Consider the following 23,727-nt stretch of genomic DNA (forward strand, 5'->3'; position numbering starts at 1 on the left):
TCATGGCTATGTTTGTCTTCTCTCTGCTTCCCCATCCTTGTTTTTCTTTCATCCTCTTTCTTCTTACACCTTACTTCTCCTAGATACATTGAAACATCAGTCTGTCTACTCTTGGAAACATCACACCAGATAACCTTAAGGCATGATTCAGCAGGGTTTTTCTTATATTCTTAAGTTAAAAGTCTTAATTAAGTGTTCAAATTGTAGTTTTATCCGACAGTCTAATGCAGAATTAGTTCTTAGATTCCCAGAAACCCCTGGGGAATCCTGGAGTCATTATCCACAAAAATAATTTCTCCAAGCTCTGTATAGAATTACAGCAGGGGTAGGCAACCTGCGGCCCGTGGGCCAGATGCGGCCCGGCGAGGCCTTGGGACCGGCCCCAGCCCGGTCCTGCCGCCGATTGCCGCCGGGGCCTTTGGCCTCTCGTGCGAGGGGCATGGTGGGGCAATTGTCTATAGAAGCCTCAGAAACATGCATTTATATTAACATTTTTAAAAAAAAAATCAGCAATTTTTTTCGTGTGTCCTCCATTTTAAAAAAAAGTGTCCTCCATTTGAAAATTTTATCCTACATTTGTCCCGGTTTATTTATGTATTTAATTTTTTTAAAAAAATTATTTAATTATTTATTTTTTGTCTTCGGCCCCCCAGTTGTCTGAGGGACAGCAACCCCGGCTCAAAAAGGTTGCCTACCCCTGAATTACAGCATCTCTCTCTAGAATGGTTCCTCCATGTGGAGGGAGGGAATTTGTGAAGACCTTCCTATTCATCAGTGTTCCAAGATCCCTTCCTTGCATTTAAATCAGCAATGGGAAGCATGTGGCCCTCCAGATGTTGTTAGTACTGCAATTGGTATTGCCCCTAGGCAGTATATGTTATATGGTGAGAGATAATGGGAGTATCAGCTAATAACACCTGGAGAGGCACATATCCTGCACCTCTTATTTAAATAAATGCTGAGACTCTGCATTTGAAATCCACATGCTGATCAAGTGTATCTCTGGATTAAGGATTTTGTATCTGAACAATCTAAAAAGAAAGAAACCTAAGGTGGGAATATTGCAGTGGGAGTTTGAGGGTGGTTCCTGTGGTCTCCTAGCTAATGTGCTGTTTATTGACTGAGGTCAATAGACTATTTGCTTTGAGTGCTTTCTCCTATTACCTTCTGTCAGTATAGGTATCTCTGGAGTGTTGACAGCAAAAGATGCCAATCAAAAAAAGAATATGAATCTCAGGATACTGAGGGGGAAAAAACTCATACCAAAAATCTACTTGTAATATTTCATAGGATGGTGGCAGGTTGAAAGCAGTAAGTTTTTGAATACTGCAAAATTGTTTAAACTGTTTAAAATATTTCTGCACTTTGTATGCATCAGATGATTCCCAACAGTGATGGCAAAATATAGTCAATTATAAATGCCTATTGTTTTGTTGTTGTCAACTGCCTTCAAGTCAACGGGGACTAATGGCGACCCTGTGAATGAGAGACCTTCAAGTCACCCTATCCTCAACTGCCCTGCTCAGCTCCTGCAGATTCATGGCTGTGGTTTCTTTGACTAAGTCTATCCATTTGGAATGCAGTCTTCCTCTTTTCCTGTTGCCCTCCATTTTACCAAGGGTAGAATCATGGAGCTGAAAGAGACCACAAGGGCCATCCAGTTCAACCCCCTGCCATGCAATCAAAGTACGCCCTACAGATGCCCATCCAGCCTCTGCTTAAAAATGTCCAAAGATAGAGACACTCCGAGGTAGCATATTCCGCTGGTGAACAGCTCTTATTTTCAGAAAGTTCTTCCTAATGTTTAGGTGAAATCTCTTTTCTTGTATCTTGAATGCATTGCTTAGTGTCCTAGTCTCTGGAGCAGCAGAAAATAAGCTTGTTCCATCTTCAATATGACATATATTTCAACATGGCTATCATGCCACCTCTTAATCTTCTCTAGGTTAAACATATACAGCTCCCTAAGCCACTCCTCATAGGATATGGTTTTCAAATCTTTCACCATTTTGGTTGCTCTCCTTTGGAAAAACTCCAGCTTGTTTCTTGAATTGTGGTGCCCAGAACGGGATACAATATTCCAGGTGAGGTCTAACCAAAGCAGAATAGAGTGGTATATCATTTCCCTCAATCTAGACACTATACTCCTATCATTGGCTTTCTTAGTTGCTGCATCACATTGTTGACTCATGTTCACCCTGCGGTCCACTAACAGGCTGTACAGGCTGGCGTGATGCCTTGCGCCCCACCGCATGGCGGGTGGTGTCACAGCGCTCCTCTGGCACTGAGTCCAGATGATGCAGCAGCAAAGGAGTGCAGAAGAGCTGTGGTGCCGGTAGCTATGGCACCCTTCCTGCGGTGCAGAAAAAAGCCACTTTTTGCAGCTCCTTTTTGCACCATGGAAAGTCCAGGGTTGGGGCTGCAGGGTGCGGTTGTCATGGCCCCAATCTAGTGAAGAAAAAGGGGCTGCAGGCCACCCCATAGGGGCAGTCTGTCAAGCCCCTTATATCATTTGTGCATATACAGCCATCAAGCCAGGTATCACCCATCTTATATCTGTGCATTTCATTTTTGCTACCAAGTTGTAGCATCTCCACATTTCTCCACATTTCTCCCTATTTTCCCTAGCCCAGTTTTCTAATATGTTAAGGTAATTTTGAGTTCTGATTCTGCCCTCTATGATATTGGTAACTTCTCCTAATTTACTATCATCTCAAATTTCATTATAGTCTTTTCTAGTGAAATTTTTCTTCTCATGACATGGCCATAATATCACATCCTCAGTTTAATCAGAATTGCTTCCAGGGAAAATTTAGGCCTGATTTGCTCTAGGACCCATCCATTGGTCTCTGTAGTGGTCCACAGTATTCTCAGAACTCTTTCCCAGCCCCACATCTGTTTTCCAGAACCACATCTCACATTGTTGATGTGAGTTGATTTTCTTCCTATTAGCTTTTTCACTGTTCCACTTTCTCAACCATGCATAGAAATGGGAAATATGATGGCGTGGACAATCTTAATTTTAGTATTTAATGTATATCTTTACACTTCAGGATCTTGTCTAGTTCTCTTAGAGTGGCCCTTTGTAGTGCTAGTCTTCTTCTGATTTCTTGATTGTGGACTCCACTCTGATTGATGATTGAGCCCAAGTATGGCAAATCTTAAACTATTTCAATCATCTACTTTAAAATTATGTAGATCGTCAGCACTCATAATTTTTATTTTCTAGATGTTCAGCTGTGAACCTGCCTTTGCACTCTCTGTCTTTATCTTCTTCAATAGTCTTTCCATATCTCTGATATTTTCTGCTAGTATTATGGTGTCATCTGCATATTTCAAATTGTTGATGTTCCTTCTTCCAGTTTTCATGCCTCTCTCCTCTGAGGCCACTCCTGCTTTACATATGATGTTGTCAGCATACAAATTAAATAGTTAGGCTGACAGAATACAGCCTTGCCTGACCCCCTTTCCAACTGGAAACCATTCAGTTTCTCCTGTCCTAATAGTACCTTCTTTTCTTGAGTACAGATTACCCATCAGAACTATCAAATGTTGTGGCACATCCATTTCTTTAAGAACAGTCCATAGTTTCTCATAATCTTAAGTACCACTCCATAAAAATCAATGCAATGAAGAGCAATGAGCCAACCTTCCTCAATTAGGTTTCCCTAGATGTGACAGAGAAACTACAGTTCTCACTATCTTCAGCCACCATGGCCAGTGATCAGGAATGATGAGAGTTGTAATCTGAGGAACCATGGAGCTAGACTGACTCTTCATCTGTTAGTACTCTCTTTATGGTTTGTACACACTCTATCATACACATACATACACTCTACATTGGAAGGGTGGTTCTGAGCTGCCATTTTAACTTTTCATAATGTGTTGGAGTGAAACTAAACTAAGGGCATTGTGGGAAATTAAAATGGCAGTTCAGAATCGACTACCCAGTATTAATCACAGCACCACTGTTGCAGCCACCTCTAACCCAACAACACCAAATAGGCTCACCAGGGTCCTTGTCAAACTTTGGGCTAATTCTCCCCCATGTTCAGCCTCAGGTGATGAATTCTGCACCTGCTGTAGTGGCATGGTGTGATTATTAAATTGACACACAGCTAGCTTAACAGTGTTCATCATCATGTGTGTGTGTGTGTGTGTGTATACACCATTCTTTCTGTTGCAAAGCTTAAGAGAAATTCATGTTTTTGCTGGGAAACACCTTTGGAGATGTCAGCCTCTAAACTGATTAAACTCCTTGGATTATGGCACATATTGTTTCTCAGGCCCAGAGTGATTGATACAGCTGCCACCGCCAATTGCAGAAGGATATCCATGAGTGGCATGAACAAAAGAGAAAGGAAGTGACAATAAAATGATTGCAGCTTTATCTTCAATATAGAAATAATCCAGCCAAGGTGCCTGTGGGATGTAAGATTTATCTGCAGCCTTGAGTGAAGAAAACTTTGGTTTCTTAAATGGTGGTGAGTTATGAGTTGTTAACAACACCCCATTATTCTAGTTAAACTCCATATCCTTTTGGAAGTTATTAGATACTGTGGTAAGAAGTTTTATCTCTTTCTCCCTATCTCCCCAAATCCCATGAAGTTAAAGATGGAGGGCCTTTTCAGATTTTATGTACTGAGAGAATGGGACTTCTCATGGACAGAAAGATCTACAGATCCTCAGGATGGTGCAAGAGGAAGGGCTTGTAGTGTTACCAGTCAAAAGGTATTGGTTAAGATCTACAGTGGGTTTGCATGGTATAATCTCCACATGTAAAGTTATACATTAATTGTGGTACATAAGCCTTGTGTTCATTGATAGAGTTGACACAACTGAATCAAGAAACCAACAGTTCAACTGAATGCACAACCACATCTCCATGCACATTGTGCATCCAACTCTACTCCCGCAACCTTGAACCAAATATGGCCATTCTGCATTGCACAAAAATGTGCAACCATGTCCATAGGGGAACTTACGCAAGACTAAGGCCCCATACAGACAGGCCAAAATAAAGCTGCTTTGGGTCACTTTGGAGGTATGCTGTTTCAATGATGCATGTGTAGTAAGAGTCCGGAAGCTGTGCCAAAGCTGCACTCTAGTCCTTAGGACTGGATCGTGGCTTTGGCGCAGCTTCCAGACTCTTAGTACGCATGCATCATTTAAACAGCATACCTCGAAAGTGACCTGAAGCAGCTTTATTTTGTCTTGTCTGTATGGGGCCTAAGGTATCAGTAGTATTCCAGCCATTAAGATGCAATCCTGTTGTATGGTTGGTTAAAAAAGAAAAGATAGAAAAAGCAGTGGGCAAATGTGGGCGAGGCTTGTGCTCTGGCCTGCATTCTACCCGAGAGTCCTCCCAACTTTTTCCACGTGCAGTACAAACTTACACACGCTGGGTGTGAATGCAATTAAACTTTACTCAAACTTCAGCCGAAACAACACAAGTCCAAACAACCCTTGTCCCCAACTTCCCCACCAAGACTCTTCTCCCACGTCAGGCCTCTTCGGCATCTAGGGCTCCTTCTCTGGCCCGGCATGTGCTGTATTTCTCGAGGGGCTCACGCTCCGCCTTCTCCCAGTCTGTGGGGGCCAGGGCTTGTTCCCAACGGTCCCCTTTTAGGTGCCAGGGTGCCTCCTTCTTTCTCTCTCCACTCACCCTCTCGTGGGTATCTAAAGTCTTCCTCTTCCTTGGAGTCCCGTAGCTGCACCTCGGTGTGTGGGCCCACTCTCAGCAGCCCATGTCGCCCCTGAAAGGATACTGGTCGGCCATCTCTCCATGGGCTTCTGGTGACCTTTCCTCTCCCTCTCCCAACCACCTCTCTGCGACCCACTCTTCCACGTCCTCCCTTCCTCCACGCGCTGGACTGTCCCTCTCCGCTTATACCTCCTCCCAGGGCCGCTTTCCCCACCCCTGGCTCCTCCCTGGGGCTTTCCTCCTTCATCTCTTCCATCTGCCTCATCTCGCTGTGATCAACCCTTTCCTCATCCTTCCCCACTTCACTACAGCAAAACCTTGGAGGCTTTCAAACTTAAGACAAAGTTTTTGTGGACATAAAAAAGCCACATTCTCCATATTCTCCTTCTAAAACTAGCAGGAAGATGCTTTTTTCTGGGAGACTAGGCAAGTGCCACTTCAACTTAGAAGGGAGCTCACAAGGTGACCTGGGAAATGGAGCTAGGTCATAGGGGTTGTCTTTCCTTAGCAAAGGGAAATGCATTATTATTAGAAAATGCTGCATCCTTTCCATTCTGTGTAGCTCCTGAACTGCCTCTCTTCTCATATGCCTGGTTCATCGTGCCCCAAATGGCACAATCGAAAGTATAAGACTGAGTGAAGCAAATTCATAATGAGGGCAGGGCAAAGGAAGGAATAGGTGCAATGCAATCAAAGCATCATCCAAGCTTCAGAGAGAGATGATTTGGAATTCTGGGGGAGCCTGTACATTACGTAGCTATTGATCATGCTAGACATCAGTATCTTGGAGTAATTTGACCCAAGAGGTTAATTGTGATAGAGGTCAATAGAAGATCAAAACATGTAATACATCAGAACACCAAAGGGAATTAAAAAGAGAATTTATGGGGAATATTTAGTATTCACATCACAGAGGAAATTAAAGTGGATTGTTGAGGGTGGGATGGGGAAATCTTATAACTCCACTTGTGATTCTTTGGCTTTCATCAGTTTGGATGTTGTGTTTCTTTCTGTGTCTAGGGCACATCTATGTCCACAGGTATTTTTTTTTTTTGGTAGTTTTGCAAAGCACTCTTGTACCATAGTTGTATCTGAGGTGGGTAGGGAAAGAGATTTTATTGCTACTTTAGCTGCATGGCCATTGTATACTCAACATATCCCACTTAGCTCAGGTGGGGTGTGGAAAATAGGCAACACCAAATATCCCAAAATTGCTTAAAATACTGCAGTCATATCCCAGTATGGAAAAAATACTGACATTTCTTCAGCCAGGGGCTCTGTCAGCAGTGATCTCCATCTGCCATTCACATACAGATGGGGCCAATGAAACCCCAAAGACTGGGATATTCCAGCAGATACACTTAACCTGCATTGTGATACCTTCACAGCTGGTGAAATTATGCCACAGTGTCCATAATCAATCAGCCTTAGTTGCTTGGGCAGTAGTGATTCCAGAATTGCATGTTTCCAGGTATTATAAGTGAATCAAAGAGGCCTCCTGCAGCACACTGAAAGCCTCTCTAGTCCAGCATTCTGTTCAGACTATGGTCAACCAGAGGTTTCCGTGGGAAGCCCATAATCAGTGGGACATGAGTGTAACTCCACCTTCAACTTCATTTTCTGCAGCAACTGGTATACTGAGACATATTGATACACAGAGGTGTGCTACCTCTGATACTGGAGATCATGCATGGCCATCCTGATCAGGAGCCATTGGTGACCCTAAACTCTATGAAATAATTAAACCCCTTTTAAAGTCATCCAAGTTAGCAACTATTTGTATCTCACTATAAATTGGCAGGGAATTCCACAATTTAACTACACAGTATGTGTAGAAGTCCTTTCTTTCATCTGTCTATCGTTCCTCTTAATGATCTGCCTTCTGTTGCCTATAATCATTGTTTTGGAGCACACCACACAAAAGGAAACAAGAGAACTCAGGATCTCTCTGCATGGGCCAAATAAAATGGTCCTCTGGGTAGGGAGATTGGACAATGCATGGCCTAGTGTGATCAGACCAGACAATGTCACTGCTGTGCTGTGTAGGGAGAGTGTCTTTTGCCCACCACTGCTACTGCACTACCAGCAAATTTACTAGTAGTGGGGAGGGAGATACAGAGACCTTCAGAAACAGGCAGGGTTACTACTTGTTGTCCAATGGGGTGTGTGAACTAGAGATTAAAGCCTGTGTGAAACTCAGTGAGGATTGGGTTTTTTGTGCATTCATTACTCTGTGTTTCTCTTCTCCTTCCTCACCAGGACAGTGAGCTCTTGACCTTTAACATCTCTCGACATCAGTCCTGGTGGAGTGAAAATGGTCCAGGCTGTGTAAGGAAGGAAACTCCCATGATGGGCCTGAAGGGCTTGGACAGCCATTCATACGTCTCTGTGATTGGCTGTGCTTTGGAGTATCGCTACATTGAGGTCATGCACAGCGCGTTGCAGATTCTGGTGGCGGTGAGTATGATCTACCTTCAAGCTAAAGGCCATGTTTTGCTCATTTCATACTGATTGATGCTGTTTGTTAATGTTAATGTTAATTTGTATGCCCTGGCCTAGCGCCAACTAGATCTTCTGAACCTTTCCCAAAAGGTTTTTTGTCATTCAGCCCTTTGTCAAGGAAATGGAAAAGAAGGGAATGAGTATGAAATCCCTTTTTCTACTTCTCCTAAATCACGTCCAAGTTTGTTTTGTTTAAAAAGACTCTTTGTGACTTTATTATTTCATTTATTTAAAGTATTTATATCCTGCCCTATGTCTTAGATCAGGAGTTGGCAACCTACGGCCCGCGGGCTGCATGCGGCCCGCCGAGGCCTAGGGACCGGCCCCAGCCCGATCCTGCTGCAGATTGCCGCCGGGGCCCTCTGGCCTCCAACACAGGCGTGCGGGGGCCTCTGGCGCAGGGCAAGCTGCAGGCAAGGGGGGCAAGGAGGAGCAAGTGGGGGCAAGGGGAGCAAGTGGGGGCAAGGGGGAGCAAGGAGGGGCAATTGTCTATAGAAGCCTCAGAAACATACATTTATATTATCATTTTTAAAAAATTCAGCAGATTTCTTTGCATGTCCTCCATTTTTTAATTAAAAAAAGTGTCCTCCATTTTAAATTTTTGTCCTACATTTGTCCTGGTTTATTTATTTATTTAATTTTTAAAAATAATTATTTAATTATTTCTTTTGGCTTCGGCCCCCTGAGTTGTCTGAGGGACAGCAACCCAGCCCCTGGGTCAAAAAGGTTGCCTACCCCTGTCTTAGATTATGTATGGTCTTGCACAGAGCTTGGAAAAGTTATTGGGACTACCAGTCCCAAGAGTGTGGTCGAGTCTCCTTCTTTGGAGGTCTTTAAGCAGAGGATGGATTGACATCTGTTGGGGGTGTTTGATTGTGAGTTCCTGCATGGCAGGGGGATTGGACTGAATGGCCCTTGTGGTGTCTTCCAACTCTATAATCTATGATTCTATGATCCTCCAGTTACAATGTCCAGTGTTAGGTAGGAGATTCCAGTAGTTATAGCCAAATTTAAAAAAATCAGCTTTTCCAAATTCTGCAGTTCTACTTCATTCTTCAGGATATGCATGCTGAACAACTATTTCTCCTTGTGATTCTCAATCCAGGGTGAAACAAGTTGCAGACTACTGTATTAAGATGATTCCTTGATATTATTTCTTGTTATTTCTATCACATTGACTTCAGCGTATGGTCACCCTATGACTGAGAGATCTCCAAGAACCCTGGTCATCAGCTGCTCTACTTAGGTCTTGCAAACTCAAGGCTGTTCCTTCCTTGATTGAAACAATCCACTTTGTAATGCAGTCTGCCTCTTTTCCTGCTGTCTTCCACTTTGCCAAGCACCATTGTCTTTTGCAACAAGTCTTCTAAATTGCAGAAATGATGCAGTTTGACAACACTTTAACTTCCATGGCACAATGCTGTGGTATTCTGGGATTTGTAGCTTGTTGTTGCACCAAAGCTCTCTAAATATCTCACAAAACTACAAATCCCAGAATTTCATAGTATTGACTTGTTTTCCAGATTCTTCACTATATTTGTGACTCTATATCTATATATTTGTCTGTCTGTCTTTCTACCTTTCCAGCCAGCCAGCCAGCTATAGAAATTGGGATAATCATATACATTTCATTTTTTACTAGTAGATTTCAGATTTTTCTTGACATTATTTTAGTCCATCTGAAATAGCACAGTCTCCTCCCTCTACAACACATCAAGCTGGGCCACTGATTTTGAGAAAGATACATCACACAAATACATATAAAACAAGACTTAGGCTGGCATATCAAAAGCATTTCCTGATGATAGATAACAACAACAAAAACTTTAGAAATGAAGGAGACTGTGATTTAAATATTTATAGATGAGTGGCAGAGAGATGAAGTTGGAGGAGAGGAGAGAACCCAATTAGGCAAAAGGCTGTGATTGTTTTCCCCAAGGATATGATAATAATACACCCCATCAGAAAAACAATACAATTATGATGCACTCCTGCTTTTGTTCCTGCAGACGCTAGCACTTTGCACAAGAGTTGCCATCAAATGTCCCTGTGCCTATGTTTATCCATACCCTCAATTATTTATTTTTTTCATTAACATGCTGCAGTAATTGCTACTGTCTGGTAATTGATTGTTTCTCATTTGCTGTGGAATTAATTGAAACAAAAAGACTGTTGTCCTCATAAATGACATTGGTGCATCTGCATTTTATAGCATCTTAGTGCTAAAAGCTGCAGTCTTTATATCTTCTTTGTGTTATTTCAGAGGTTCATCAAATACACTTGTTTATAAAATGTGGGTTGTTTTCTTTTTTTTAAACAAAGAACAACATATGAGCACACCCAAGACTCCCTAAGTACATACCTCAATAGACCAATATAATATGTGTATCAGGAGTTTATAGTTATAGTGAGCGGCAGTCATGAGAGAACATTTTCTAGTGTAATGAATTCACCACCTAATCTGTGGTTGTGTTGTGATTGGCCATGTGAATATACACAGAGGAATATATAGCACTGTTTTCATACTGGGGAGAGAAGGAAAGTAGCCTCATGGTGTGATCTAAGGGTGTGTGTAATATCTGCCTTACTAAAGCGAAGCTGGTCTGGTTATGATCAATGTCTGTTTGGGAGATGAGCAAGGAATCCCATGTTGGGTGTCTTGAGTTCTGCGATGGAAGAAAGGTGACATGTAAATGAAATGACATGAAATAAAGATGACCTGAAGGTCAGATATGTATGGAAGATAGGAAGAGAAAGAGATTGTGTTGGCCTGGGGGATTCTGGGATTAGTGTCCAAAAAAGTAACTCCCCAAGCACTAAGAAAGAAATGGCTCATAGTCAAAGAGAAAGGATGGTATTAGCTTGGACTATCTTCTGACTCTCAACCATAACTCCTTTGGTCATAATGCACAGTCTTATGCATTAATTTTGTCATAACTCACAATATCCTATGCATGCTATGGACTCATGAGAAGTATTGACTCCATGAATAAGTCTGGATTGTTAGATGTTTCCAGAAGACAGCCATGAGACCATTACTAAGTTGGAAATAAGGTGCTGAGAAATGTGGAGGTGATAAGATGGACTGACCTATTCCACAGCTCTTAGCCTTATGCTACAGCTGCTTCTGGTCACCACCTTTATAATTTGTGAGTCCTTCTCATATATCAGCATGCTGTGCTTGGCTGTAGTGTGCCATCTATCTTTTATTCTGTGGAAGGATGTGTATGTGTATGGAGAAGGATTGTATAGAAAGACTGATTTGCTGTTTCAATTCAGCGTGGACCTGCCATGAACATAAGATCTGCCAACAGTGCTAACAGTGAGGTTGGTAGAGTTTCCAGCTTGCTGGAATTCAAAATACCAACGGTGAACCCTTAAGCAGACTTGGTCTAGTTTCTCTCATGGAATACTGCCTTCCATATGAATCCTTTGAAAGCTGGCCCATGACATTCTGCTGCCAGGCTGCAAAAGATAAGATGGTGGCTTATCACCCCATTCTAGGTGCAAAAGCTGGGTAGACTGCCAGTTGAATCAGAAGAAAAACCATTTATCGGGTACAAATATGCCTAAGCAGCAGAGAAAGAGCTGAGAAAGCACAAGCTTGGGAATGTTGGTCTTCTGGAACACATCTTCCAGGTTTCAGCATGGCCACATTCTCACAAGCTGATATGAAGAAGGAATGTGGGACAGGAGTGCACTGGGATTTGAAGAAACAAGAGAAATAAAGGAGTTTATCACACAAAGGAGATTGGGAGTTTATCCCATGAATATCCTGCAAAAATCCTGTAATTACACATAATGATTTCATACGATGTCACACAAAACCCACCATTAAAGTGGTCACAAAGAAGCACTAATGCACATCTTACTTTCGGGATTTCAGCGACAGTGCATTTCTGATGTCAGTTTATTTGTGAAATTGCGTGTGATAATCATTTGCGCAATTACTCACCATTTCCACTTCATGCTGGATGCTTTAAATGTGTTTTAATCTCTCTTTAATGCCAAAATCAGCCCCAGTGTAATAAACTCTAAAGACTGAGAATTTTCCAGGAGCTATGTCTCAGGGCAAAATGACTCCTTTTATGGGTAGGGTTGCCAAACTGAAAACTGGAGAAAGCTCCTGTACCTTCAGTGTTTGTGCAGAAGAGAGGATTTCAGGAGATATTGCTTGTTATTTGGTTTTGTGACAAGCAATGCAGGCTGAAATGCCTTCTTCTCCACAACCATTAAAGGTATGAGAGCCCTCCGTCTTGAACGGTGTATGTCAGTGAAGTTGGGCTGGCTGAAATATTCATCTGAGAGGAAAAGGAACTCCTCCTCCAAAGATGTAAAGCAAGAAAAGCCCTTGAGGTCTGATTTTAATCAGATTCTGCACAAAACCAGCCATTCAGGCCTTATACCATCATCGTCTCAGAGGAATAAAGCCAGCCTCATCTGTCTTCTTAATCTCATTTAAACATAAATTTAGTGGAAAGACAAACTAGTTATTTTGGGTGGTACATTATTGATCCTGCCTCTCTCAATAGTAAAAGACAGAGGGAAACACGAAGGTTATGACCTGTTTGTCTTCTTGGGGGCTGGTTTTCTGTGGGAGGGGAAAACCCAGAACTAATTATGAGATGTGTATGTATATCAAGGCCTTTTTAGCCCTGCGCATAAAAGTGGATTCATGCATTTCATCAAAGCACAGAAAGCATATGCGCTCTGCATGACCAGTAGGTTTCCTTCACATGTCTTTTCTCTGCTTTCTCATTTCCTCTATGAGACTGAGTCCAGTTCAGCTGCCATTTCCCCTTCAGACATATTCAGGGCTGACTACCCAGCTGCGCCTCAAGAGATAATGAGAGCCAACCATCCTGAGGAGAAACAAAAGGCCTTCTGTTTTCTTCTGAGGGAATATCCAAATTGTAGTAGTTACTGTTGTAGTTATTGTGGTAGTGGTAGCAAAAAAATAAAAAAATAAAAAAAAATTGACAACTAGGAAATTTGCAGTGTCAAATTGTAAAATTTGAAAGATGGAAATTTTATTGTCAGGTAATGGGGAATTCAGAGGAATACCGTGTGGGATTCAGGTCTGGAATCAGATAGATATTTGAACAAGGCAGGGGTAGGTTTTTATTTCTCTGGACCTTGCCTACTATTGTTATATTCAGCATTCCGGTTGGAATATATCACATACTAAAGCAATATGCCATTAAAATATACCAGCATGCTGTGATCAATTGAGCTGCAATCTGCTAAAGATGGTGCCAAATAAAATTTGTTAGTAAAGCTGCTACAGGTCTGCTTGTATATATTATAATTTAAAGTGTTTGCTGTGCTATAGAGGGCCATCTGCTTGATGGCAGAAGTCACCCCGGGTGGTGCGTAAAGGATGCTGTGTTTTGGAGAGTGTTTCCAACGCCAGTGATTTCTTTTGAAGGTTCCTGAAGAAGGCCTTTTCTCATTGAGGCGTTGGGCTTTTTTAAAAAAAGTTACTAAATAAACAGCTGACCATTTTAGAGCATGTGGAGCTTGTCACCTCACTGTTTTCTGTTTTTCAATGTGCTTTTCAGTACTCTCTTCACTACTGCCTTATCTAACAGGACCAAAACCAAGATTGTATTAAGATTTTGGAATTGGATTTGCCAGTACTTCAGGCAAACAGTTTACATTTGCTGTAGAATACCCATTTATGAACCAGTTTTGGCTGAACTTAACATTTAGGGTTGCCAGAGTGAAAACTGGAGCGGTCTCCTATACCAGTGGTGGCAGACCTATGGCACAAGTGCCAGAGGTGGCACTCAGAGCCCTTTCTGTGGGCACACACGCCATCGTCCCAGCACAGAGTTCATCAAAGTTTGTTACTAGAAAGCCAGAGGGATATGGCACTTTGTGATAAATAAGTGGGTTTTGAGTTGCAGTTTGGGCACTCGTTCTCTAAAATGTTTGCCATCACTGTTGTGTGGAAGAAGGCATTTCAGTAGGTGTTGCTTATCATATAACCAGGAGATTCCCTCTTCTCCAATGCAGAATCATTCAGTTTCTTCCTCTTCTGCCTCTGTAGTTGCAGCATAAACTTGGTTTATGGTTAAACTGATGAGTTTTGCCTGAAGTCATATTGATATTATCCAGTCAGATTTTGCACAATATACCTTGACTGCTTTTGCTACATCTTTCCTCACTGTTAATGACATCCCATTTCTTCTTAGATTGTTTCTTGAGTAAAACACGATGTAGTTATCTAACTGAAAATGCCCCATTCCTGTCCAAGTCCCAAGTATTGCAATGTTTATAGATTCCATTTTTTTCTTTTCTTATGTCTAGCTCCTCTGATTCATGCTTCTCACATTACATAATTCTATAATATGCATTGTGCTGCTTTGGACTTTAATTTCATCTCTGAAAACGTCAAAAGCTGGCTGTCCTTTCAGCTTCAGTCCAGCTGCAGCATTAGCTATAGTGCTACTGATAATTGTCTTCTGCTCTTCTCCAGTATCTTGTTTAGTACCTTGTGACCTGAGAGTCCTATCTTCTGATACTATCTCTTGTTTCATTTTTCATCTCATCATAGGGTTTTCAAAGATAGCCCAAAGGGGTTTTATGGAAGAAGGTTTCATGAGTGAGTTACCATTGCCTTCTTCTGCACAATACTAACAAATGTTAGCCAAGGTGCCAATATCCTTGCCTCTGAGAGATTTTCCATCAGTGTCACCACCTTCTTACTGCTGCTTCTCATTAGTTGTTTGGCACATTTAGTTTGACTCCTCAGCAAAAGCCTATCTGACATGGGAGACCCTACCAACAGTGCCACTACCAGCAGGACAGCCTCTTGCCTTATAGGAGCCAGCAGTCCCACCACTACAGAAAGGTAGAGCCATGGTTGGTGCTAATATACAACTGGTTGTAAATCAGCACAGCTGGTATATTTACTGCTGTGTTTTCCTTTTAAAGCTGGATGAAGTTTTCCTACTCTGTTCCTGCTATTTGTTTTAATTTCCAATACTTGGAGGAGGGAAGTGGGTCAGCATCCAACTCCTGTTCTTAAGGAGCCAGGGACTACCAAGGATGGTGTCTGCTTCCAGTGGTTCCAGTGCAGGACTGCCAAGTGAAGCTTCTAGTTTTTCTTCTGACTCCAGCTGCAGCCTATTGACTTGGCTTTCCTTCTCCACATTAGAGGAGGCCTCTTCCAGGTAAGATATGAAAACTCCTGTCATAATGGGAGCAAGTATGAGAAGAGAGTGAGAATCAGCAGGGCCATGATCTTCCAGGGTGTGACAATGTGCCACCTGCCTTGGATGTTCCCCAACAATGCTGATCTCTGGTGCCAGCCCTGTCTACAAATGACCCACCTCCATACCTATTTGGTGCAAGATCCAGATTGCTATTCAGATGGCTTGTGAAATGAATGTAAGAACTTACCTTCATGATGGATGGTGGAACTATACACAGGACTACGTACATGGTCCTCCTTTGCAGTTGCAGTGTACACGGTGTTATGGTTGGGCTACAGAAAACTTAACAACTAAGCAAAGCTCGTAAGCTGACTGCAGGAATGAGAAATGATAGGCCATCTCTTCAAGACCACATGCATTCAAATGGAGGCTGAACATAACTCACCATTGGGGGAAAATATTTGCCTTGCCTGCCGGCCGTTTCTTTCCAAATGATGGCTTGGAGCAGTCACAGAAAGATGGCAAATGTTGACTCTGACAGCAGATGTTACAGTGAAAACTAGTATGAGAGCTGTCAGCATATGTTCCATTTTTACCAATAATAACTGCCCCCAGCAAAAGGAGTGCCAGGGAAACAAAGGTTACAGTTGCCATCTGTGCAGCACTGGCTGCCACGCTTCCATCTTCACCAGCAGCTGGTAAGAACTCTCAGCTGCTGCTAAGAGATCTTGGATGTCCTCCCAGAATTCGCTCCTTTATTTACTCAGAACAATTTTGTTCACTTGATTCTTTCTTCTTTATGGAGGAAAAAAAATAGGACTCAAAATCCACTTCTGGGGACAGTAAAATTCAGCAAGAGGGGTAAGAACAATGCAACACCATATGAACATAAGCAGAATATCTCCTCCTACATTGTGTCTTCTACAACAGCTAATCAGATCCCACTTCCTTCTTTATTTTTTAAAAAAGCAGGTAAAGCCTGCTCTTGTTCAACTTCAAAAGCTCCCTATGTGGCTTAGAGACCAATAAAGACAAGATCATACCTGTCCTTCCATCTAAAAAGATATAGCACACACAAAAAAGGGGAGGATAGCAATGAGAAATAGCAAAACAAGAATGCACAAGCACCGGGTTTATTATGTACGTACAACCGGCTATAATGTTGCGATAGCTGTAATGCAGCCAGAAGTTGTGTTTTCTTATCACAATCAGCTGGATGTGAAACAAAGTCAAAGGAAATGGATTGAAAATGGTTCCTCTCTTTGTTGATTTGATGATTCCTGTTCCCTACAGAGTGATGGAGTGGTTGCTGTATGAAATCACAGGGAGAGGCAAGCCTGATTATGATGATTCTTCAACATGGCTAATGAAGGAAACCTGTATTCCTTCTGTACCCCTGATATAGCAAGATATGAGAACAACAGCTCATTTCCTTAGAACTTTCTTAACTGGTATTCAGGGGCTAGCTGCCGTCATCCAGGTATAGTTTCTTGGCACACTATGACTAATATCCTAAGTCCCTTCATCATAATGCAGATGAGTCCCATTCCTGAGAAAAGAGCAGGATATAAAAATAAATAAATAAAATATCTGTTGATGTAGTTATTTCATGCAAGCCCTATACTGAATAGCAAAGTAGCACAATGTATGCTCATCAGTGGTCAGTGTGGATGATTGATAACTTATTGTGCAGTTACAATGCACTATGCATGAAGATAATGCATAGAGGTATTACACATTCAGATGTTCTCTGTTTTAAGGCCCCTGTCCAATGGATAGAGTTCCTGAAAGGAACTGGGGTGTATGTGGTGTGTAACTTCTTGTGTGCCTTCAAGTTGTTTCTGACTTATGGCCACTCTAAGGCGATCCTGTCATGGGATTTTCTTGGTAAGATTTGTTCAGAGGAGGTTTTCCATTGCCTTCCTACTCCACAGGCATAGCACAATTTACGACTGCATGTGTCACTAAAAAGATGCCTACCAATATATATCAGTATGCTTGAATTTCAACAGAACTGATGTCTGAGTATGCAAAATGTATTGCTTTAACATCTCAAGCCTAACAGGCCAGCTGCTTGAGAGATTTGTATCATCTTGTACAACCCTTTGAAGTTTTATGGCCAGTGTCACAATTTGGATTTTTCTGTGTTACACCCTGATTCCACCCCTTCAACTATACAACAGTGGTTAAATGCCTTTAGCTTGAACTATTTTCCATCAACACAGATCATCATCAAGTCTGGTAGCGACTACTGGTCTTGGTAAAGGTTGTAAGAGCCCTGATGAATGTGGCTGAAGACCTATCTAGTAGCACATTTTGTTCCTGCAACAGCTAACTAAATGTTTATCGGAAGCCAACAGGTATCGTGTTTGATTTGTGTTTGAAAACTGCATAGACTTGTCCACAGCTTCATGGTATGTGGTAAACCCCTGCGGCTCTGAGAGGGTTTCTCTTGTCCTTCACCGAGTGCAGCATTTGCTGGATTTTCTTGGTCGGTTTGTAGACCATTTGGAGGTTGTGTTTCTTCAGCAGTTTCCCTATTTTGTTTGTGACTCCTTTAACATATGGTAAAAATACCTTCCCTTTCGGTGGTTGTTTGTCTTCATGCCTATGGGTTTTTCTAGATCTGGCAGCCCTTCTGATGTCTCAGCTGGAGTACCCATTAGCCTGTAGAGCCCAGTCTAGGTGCTTCAGTTCATTTTCCAGCAAGTGGGGTTCACAGATCCTTTTTGCCCAGGCTACCAGTGTTTTTATTGTGCTGCTTTTTTGTCCTGGGTGATGGTTGGAGTTCTTCTGTAGGTCCATGTGTGTAGTCTACATAAGGACCACCAAATGTAGTGTTCAAACACGAATCAAGGAACACGAGAGACACTGCAGACTGGGTCTGCCAGACAAATCTGCAGTAGCAAAACGTATTATAAACCATTCTGGGCATAAAATTTTGTTTGAAAACACTGAAATTCTGGGCTTTGCCAACAACTAACAAGTCAGAATGCACAGGGAAGACATTGAAATCCATAAACAACTTTGTTTGCTTTAATGGTTTCTTCAACAAGAAAGAAGAAACCCTTAAAGTAAACAAAGTTTGGCTACCAGTTCTGAAAAACACCAAAATCAAGACCCAGCAAATGCAAATGAAAACCACCCATGGTGAGGGGGTTTCCCAGAAGACAATAGATCATTAATTAAATAAACACCATGAGGGCTTGACATTCAAAAACAGAACAATACACAGATTAACAGACAAATTGCTTCCTCTCAACCAACAGTATATACACCCCACTCTCTTCCATGCAAGCATTCTCTGAAGATGCCAGGCATAGCTGCTGATGAAACATCAGGAATAAACTCTTCTAGAACATGGTGTCATAGCCCAAAAAAACCCACAAAAAACTATGGATGCCAGCCATGGAAGCCTTCAGCTTCACAGTTTGATATAACTTTCATGGTTATGACTCCATCCTGTAGAATCCTGGTATTTGTACTTTGGGGTGTTACTTATAATTTTGTAGTGCATTCTCCACCACTAAAGCCTCAGAGCTCTCTATTAGAGATTCCTTAATGGAATTCTAGTATATAGATCCTAGCTATCTGGACATTTGGGGTCCCTTTGGGCCTTTTTTGCTGAGTAAAAGTGTTCAAATAGCCTCAGTTACATATGCCATTTTATATTTTAAATGTACAGCCTCTGGGAAAGGCAGTGGCAAACCTCTGAACAAGTCGTGCCAAGAAAACCCTATGAGAAGGTTGCCTTAGTGTTGCCAAATGTTGGAAATAATTTTAAGGCAAACAACAATAACTTATATATTAGCAATTCTGTTTATAGCATTGTTAGGAAGTTTCTAATTGGGAATTTCTTAATTTAGCCCAAGTTGCTGAGAGTGGGGTCCTAACAACACCCCTTGCAAGACTGTGTCCCGCATTGTATACCAGAGTGTCAAAAGATCCCTTGAGAGACAACGCGGAAACAGACTGCTCCAATTAAGTCTAAATATTTAATGGGAAGCAAACATACAACAAAGGACACACATGCACGCACGCACGCATGCGCACACACACACCCACACACACCTCAATGAAAGTAAAGGAGGGAAATTCGGGAGAGAGAGTTGAGAGAGGCAAATCTACGGGAAATACTTCCAAAGGCTTCTCCTGGAACTCAATGTGGATGTAGATGATGGAAGACACGGCCGCCAAAACGTGAGGGAAATGGCCGAGGGAGCTAAAATCGCCGGAAAAACTAGGAATGACCAAATAACATCCATCTTAAAATCTCTTCACTGGCTGCCTATTAGTTTCCAGGCACAGTACAAGGTGTTGGTTATAACCTTTAAAGCCCTACATGGCTTGGGTCCAACCTATTTGAGGGATCGCCTGCTTCCATATAATCTGCCCCGCACCCTCAGGTCCTCTGGGAGGAATCTATTGTAGCCTTTAAAAACCAGACTAACTGCTACCTCCCAGAGGGCCTTCTCTGTAATTGCTCCCAAACTATGGAACGGTCTGCCAGACGAGATCCGTCAAATTGCCAGCTTAGACAGCTTTAAAAAAGCTGTCAAGATGGATCTCTTCCAGCAGGCCTTTCCTGAATAAGTGCCCAGCCACAGAATGACTGCCCCCCACATCATGTATCAGCCCACCGCTCTGTCCTCGCTGTATTTTTTATTGTGTTTTTAACAGATGTTTTAATTGTAACTTGTTTAATCCTGTTTTAAGGAGGGGAATTTGGGATATAAATTTGTTAATGTGGATTTTAACATGTTGTAAGCCGCTTTGATTGTCCTGTCACAGAAAAGCGGGGTATAAATAAAAGTTTTATTATTTATTTATTATTTATTATTAAATCAGAGTCTGGTCTGATGTGAAGCCATGCAATATTCTGACTAAAGCACACCTGTGTAACTGGATATAGGCAAATTCTAGCCTCTAGCAATGAGATTAATGGCTTGGCTACAGCCAAGACAAAGGGTGTAAAGACCTGGACTTTTGCTAAGCCGAGATGGAGAATGGTTTAGCCTGTGCACTTGGATCTGGACACAATCAAAGGAGGCAAACAGATGAATGGGTGGCCATTGATTTTGTTACTGAGCCATTAAGTGTGAGGCTGGGAAAAAAAGTTGGTATTGTGTTGGTTTGGTTTGGAGGTGATGGCTTTCCTGTTTAGCAACTCCCAAACTTCCTGTGGGGAATTTCCAGTTATTCTCTAGGGCTCCTGCCTCCTCCTTTGCAAGCTGCCTACATGACATCTTCTCTTTGGAGAAATGGCGGTGCCCCTAGAAGGTCCGCTTGGGGTCAAAGTAAATTCCACACACACTCCAAAATTTAATAAATCTATATGCTTTAACAGTATTTAATATAATGATCACACAAGTCTATAGGAAGAGCCCAGATTTATCACACCAAGAGTATGTTTGAACGAGCTTCTTGTTTCTGCTATGGTCAGACAGATGCCTCTGGGAAACCCACAAGCAGAATGTGATGCTGTGAAAACACACCTCCCACCATTTGTCCTCCTGCAGCTGGTTTTCAGATTCAGGGGCTCTCTGACGGTTCAGGAAAAGTTGCCTAAGATCTTTTTCTGCCTGTAGGGTCAGGGATTGAAGCACAAACCTTCTGCATGCAAGGCACATGCACAGTATTGCAGTGCAGCTGCTTGACCATTCAGTTATGTCCCTTTGAAAAAATTCCACTGCTTCTGGGTGATGCACTTGACTTTATTGTCGCCTAGCCCCTCCACTTGGATATACCACTCTCTGCCTGAAACAGAGCAAAAGCCCTTTGCAAACCTATTCTCTCCTCCTCCCATTACCATTCAAGAGGGCTAAGAAGAGTTGGTCAGTAGCATCATAAATATTCTCTCCATCCTTACTCTTTTCTCTTTCATACATCCTGAAATTGAATACTGATAAGGTAGGTCTCTCGATAACACAGCTCAGCCAAACGTCTTCTGCGCAGCTCTTTTAATCTTCTCTCCCAATTCCAGCCTACCTCATCTACCTTCTTAATCATTTTCCCCTTCTTTCAGCTTTCTCTCCAATTTCTGATTAAAATATTTAAAACTGGGCACTTGGAAATAAATGTTAATGTAGGTCAGAACCTGACTCTTGACTGCTTGAAGAGCATTACTTCTTTAAAAGTCTGATCTGTGTGCGCTCTTTGGGAGCTCAAGGACAGGAATACGTGTAGTTGTTCATTATTCATCACACATTTTTTCTTTCAAAGTATCCTTAGTTTGAAAAGAAGTCTCTATTCCCCCACCCCACCCCTATATTTTTTATAAAGAAAAAGGAAGAGCCTGATTTCATGAAACTCAATACAAACTGTGCCAGTTGGAGTCATGTATAATTCAGCATTTGAAATTACAAGTTGGAATATCTGCCTTTCAAAAAGGTAAATCTGCATTTCCAGACAGCTGCAGCATTGAAGTTTAGGGAACATCCTTAGGCAGCATAAACTGGCCTGGTTTCATTAATGGCTTCTGGGAAACTAGGTCTCATGTGTTCGGAGATTCTGGGTTCTTCTCTCAATAGCATCCTTTCACAGGGACTCCTAGCTCTTAGGTTTCCTAGCTTCTACAAGCAAAGAGTGGGGGCACTATCTGACAAGAGAGAATGTAGAAGCTGAATGGAACTGAGGTGTATGTGGTGTGTAACTTGTTGATGTGTGCCTTCACATTGTTTCTGACTTATGGCCACTCTAAGGCGAACCTATAATGGGATTTTCTTGGAAAGATTTGTTCAGAGAAGATTTGCCATTGCCTTCCTCTGAGGCTGAAAGCATGTGACCTGCCCAAGGTCACCAAGTGGGTTTCATGACCAAGCCAGGAATCAAACCCTGGTCTCCAGAGTTATAGTCCAATACTCACACCACGAAGCAACTCTGCCTAGTTAGTGTGTAACTAGCAAAAGCATATCTCTTAGCTGCTGGAATATCTCTGAGCCACTCTCATCTATCAAGAGAAGGAAACCTTCTTGGTTACTTTTGGTTCCTTTCTTTGGCCAGCACCTGCTGCTCTCCAGAGAGAACTGGTAGTCAGCAGGGAGTAGTGACTTGGGATGCTTGGGATGCCACTATTTTGTAGTTAGAATAATCCAAAATGAAGACTGTCAGAACCAAGAAGGCCCAATTATAGGGCCCAGAACCAAATCCCATTATAGGTTTGCCTTAGAGTGGATATAGGTCAGAAACAATGTGAAGGCACACATCAACAAGTTACACACCACATACACCTCAGTTCCTTTCAGCTTCTACATTCTCTCTTGTCAGATAGGATTTCCTCTAGATCATCAACCCAGGAGTATCAACAATTCAGAACCTGAAGTTATTGGAGTGCAGCAGCTTTCTGAGGATCTCTCAAAGAAGGAGGAAGAAGAGTAGTAATAGGATTTACTAGACAGTATTGGGAATGGCAGTGAGGAGCACAGATTGGCTCTCTCACCACTTCAGGTGTGGTCATACTGGAGAAAGCAGCAAGAACAGTCCAAGGACTTTCAGTGGCATCACAGAGATGGCTACAACTCAGTGTGTGTCTACAATATCAGTGGAGAGCCAATATTCCAGAACCCAAAAAGCCCAGTTTAAATGTTTCCCTGCTTGCTCCCTCCTTTTGCCACTGGTTGATCTCTACTGAAGGTCAGACCTCTTGTGATGGCCCCCTGGGACCTGTCTGAACCAAGATACAACAAAACACAACATGCATTGGCTAGAGGCAAGAACAGCAATATGGAAGACAAACATAATTTGCTGAAATCGGGGATGGGGAACACATGGCCCTCCTGATGTTATTGAACTGTACTCCATTCATCACCATTGGGTATTTTGTCTAAGGCTGGTGGAGGTAACAATCCAGCAGCATCTTGAAGGGTCACATAGTCCCCATCTCTAGGTTAAATTGTAATAGATTTCATGCTTATAGAAATTGTGACCCCAAAAAACTTGCATTTAGATCAAGTGTGTATGTTTTCTGTTCTGCCAAATGTTTAACAGAACCCGGTTCCATTTTTTGCTATTCACTGCCAAATGACAGAAAAAAAGGCACAATAACTCTGTAGGCCAAACTGGCTGGAGGATTCTGGGAGGTGTAGTCTTTTAAAAAAGTAACTTTGAAGCTTTGGTCCTCCTTAGCTGGTGGTCTGCACTTTGTTTGCTGGCTCAAACTTTTCTGTACTCTTTTATTGGATTTTAATAGAATTTTAATGTAATACATTTATCATGAAAAGTGTGTTCACAATCTATTACAAACCAGGCTTGTTCAGCACCTTTTGGATCATTGTGGGCCCTCATCGCTCAGACTTTCCCTCCCTGCTGGTACTGTTCTTTTCATTGTCTTAATTCTCTTCTTGATAATTTCCCGTCTGTATT

The 23,727-nt window shown here is 42.1% G+C and overlaps 1 protein-coding gene across 3 annotated transcripts in view; it reads left to right on the forward strand.

Annotated features, from left to right (window-relative positions):
- Positions 1-23,727, forward strand: part of NKAIN4 (sodium/potassium transporting ATPase interacting 4) — a 130,597-nt gene that overhangs the window by 72,200 nt on the left and 34,670 nt on the right. For all 3 annotated transcript variants that reach the window (XM_089513638.1, XM_089513640.1, XM_089513639.1), the window contains exon 4: positions 7,964-8,161. In XM_089513638.1, coding sequence (XP_089369764.1) covers positions 7,964-8,161 — 198 coding nt within the window. The remainder of the gene's footprint in view (positions 1-7,963; positions 8,162-23,727) is intronic.

Source organism: Sceloporus occidentalis, unplaced genomic scaffold (assembly GCF_023333645.1).
Source record: "Sceloporus occidentalis isolate IW3139 unplaced genomic scaffold, rSceOcc1.0.p SCAF_3, whole genome shotgun sequence".
Taxonomy (NCBI): domain Eukaryota; kingdom Metazoa; phylum Chordata; class Lepidosauria; order Squamata; family Phrynosomatidae; genus Sceloporus; species Sceloporus occidentalis.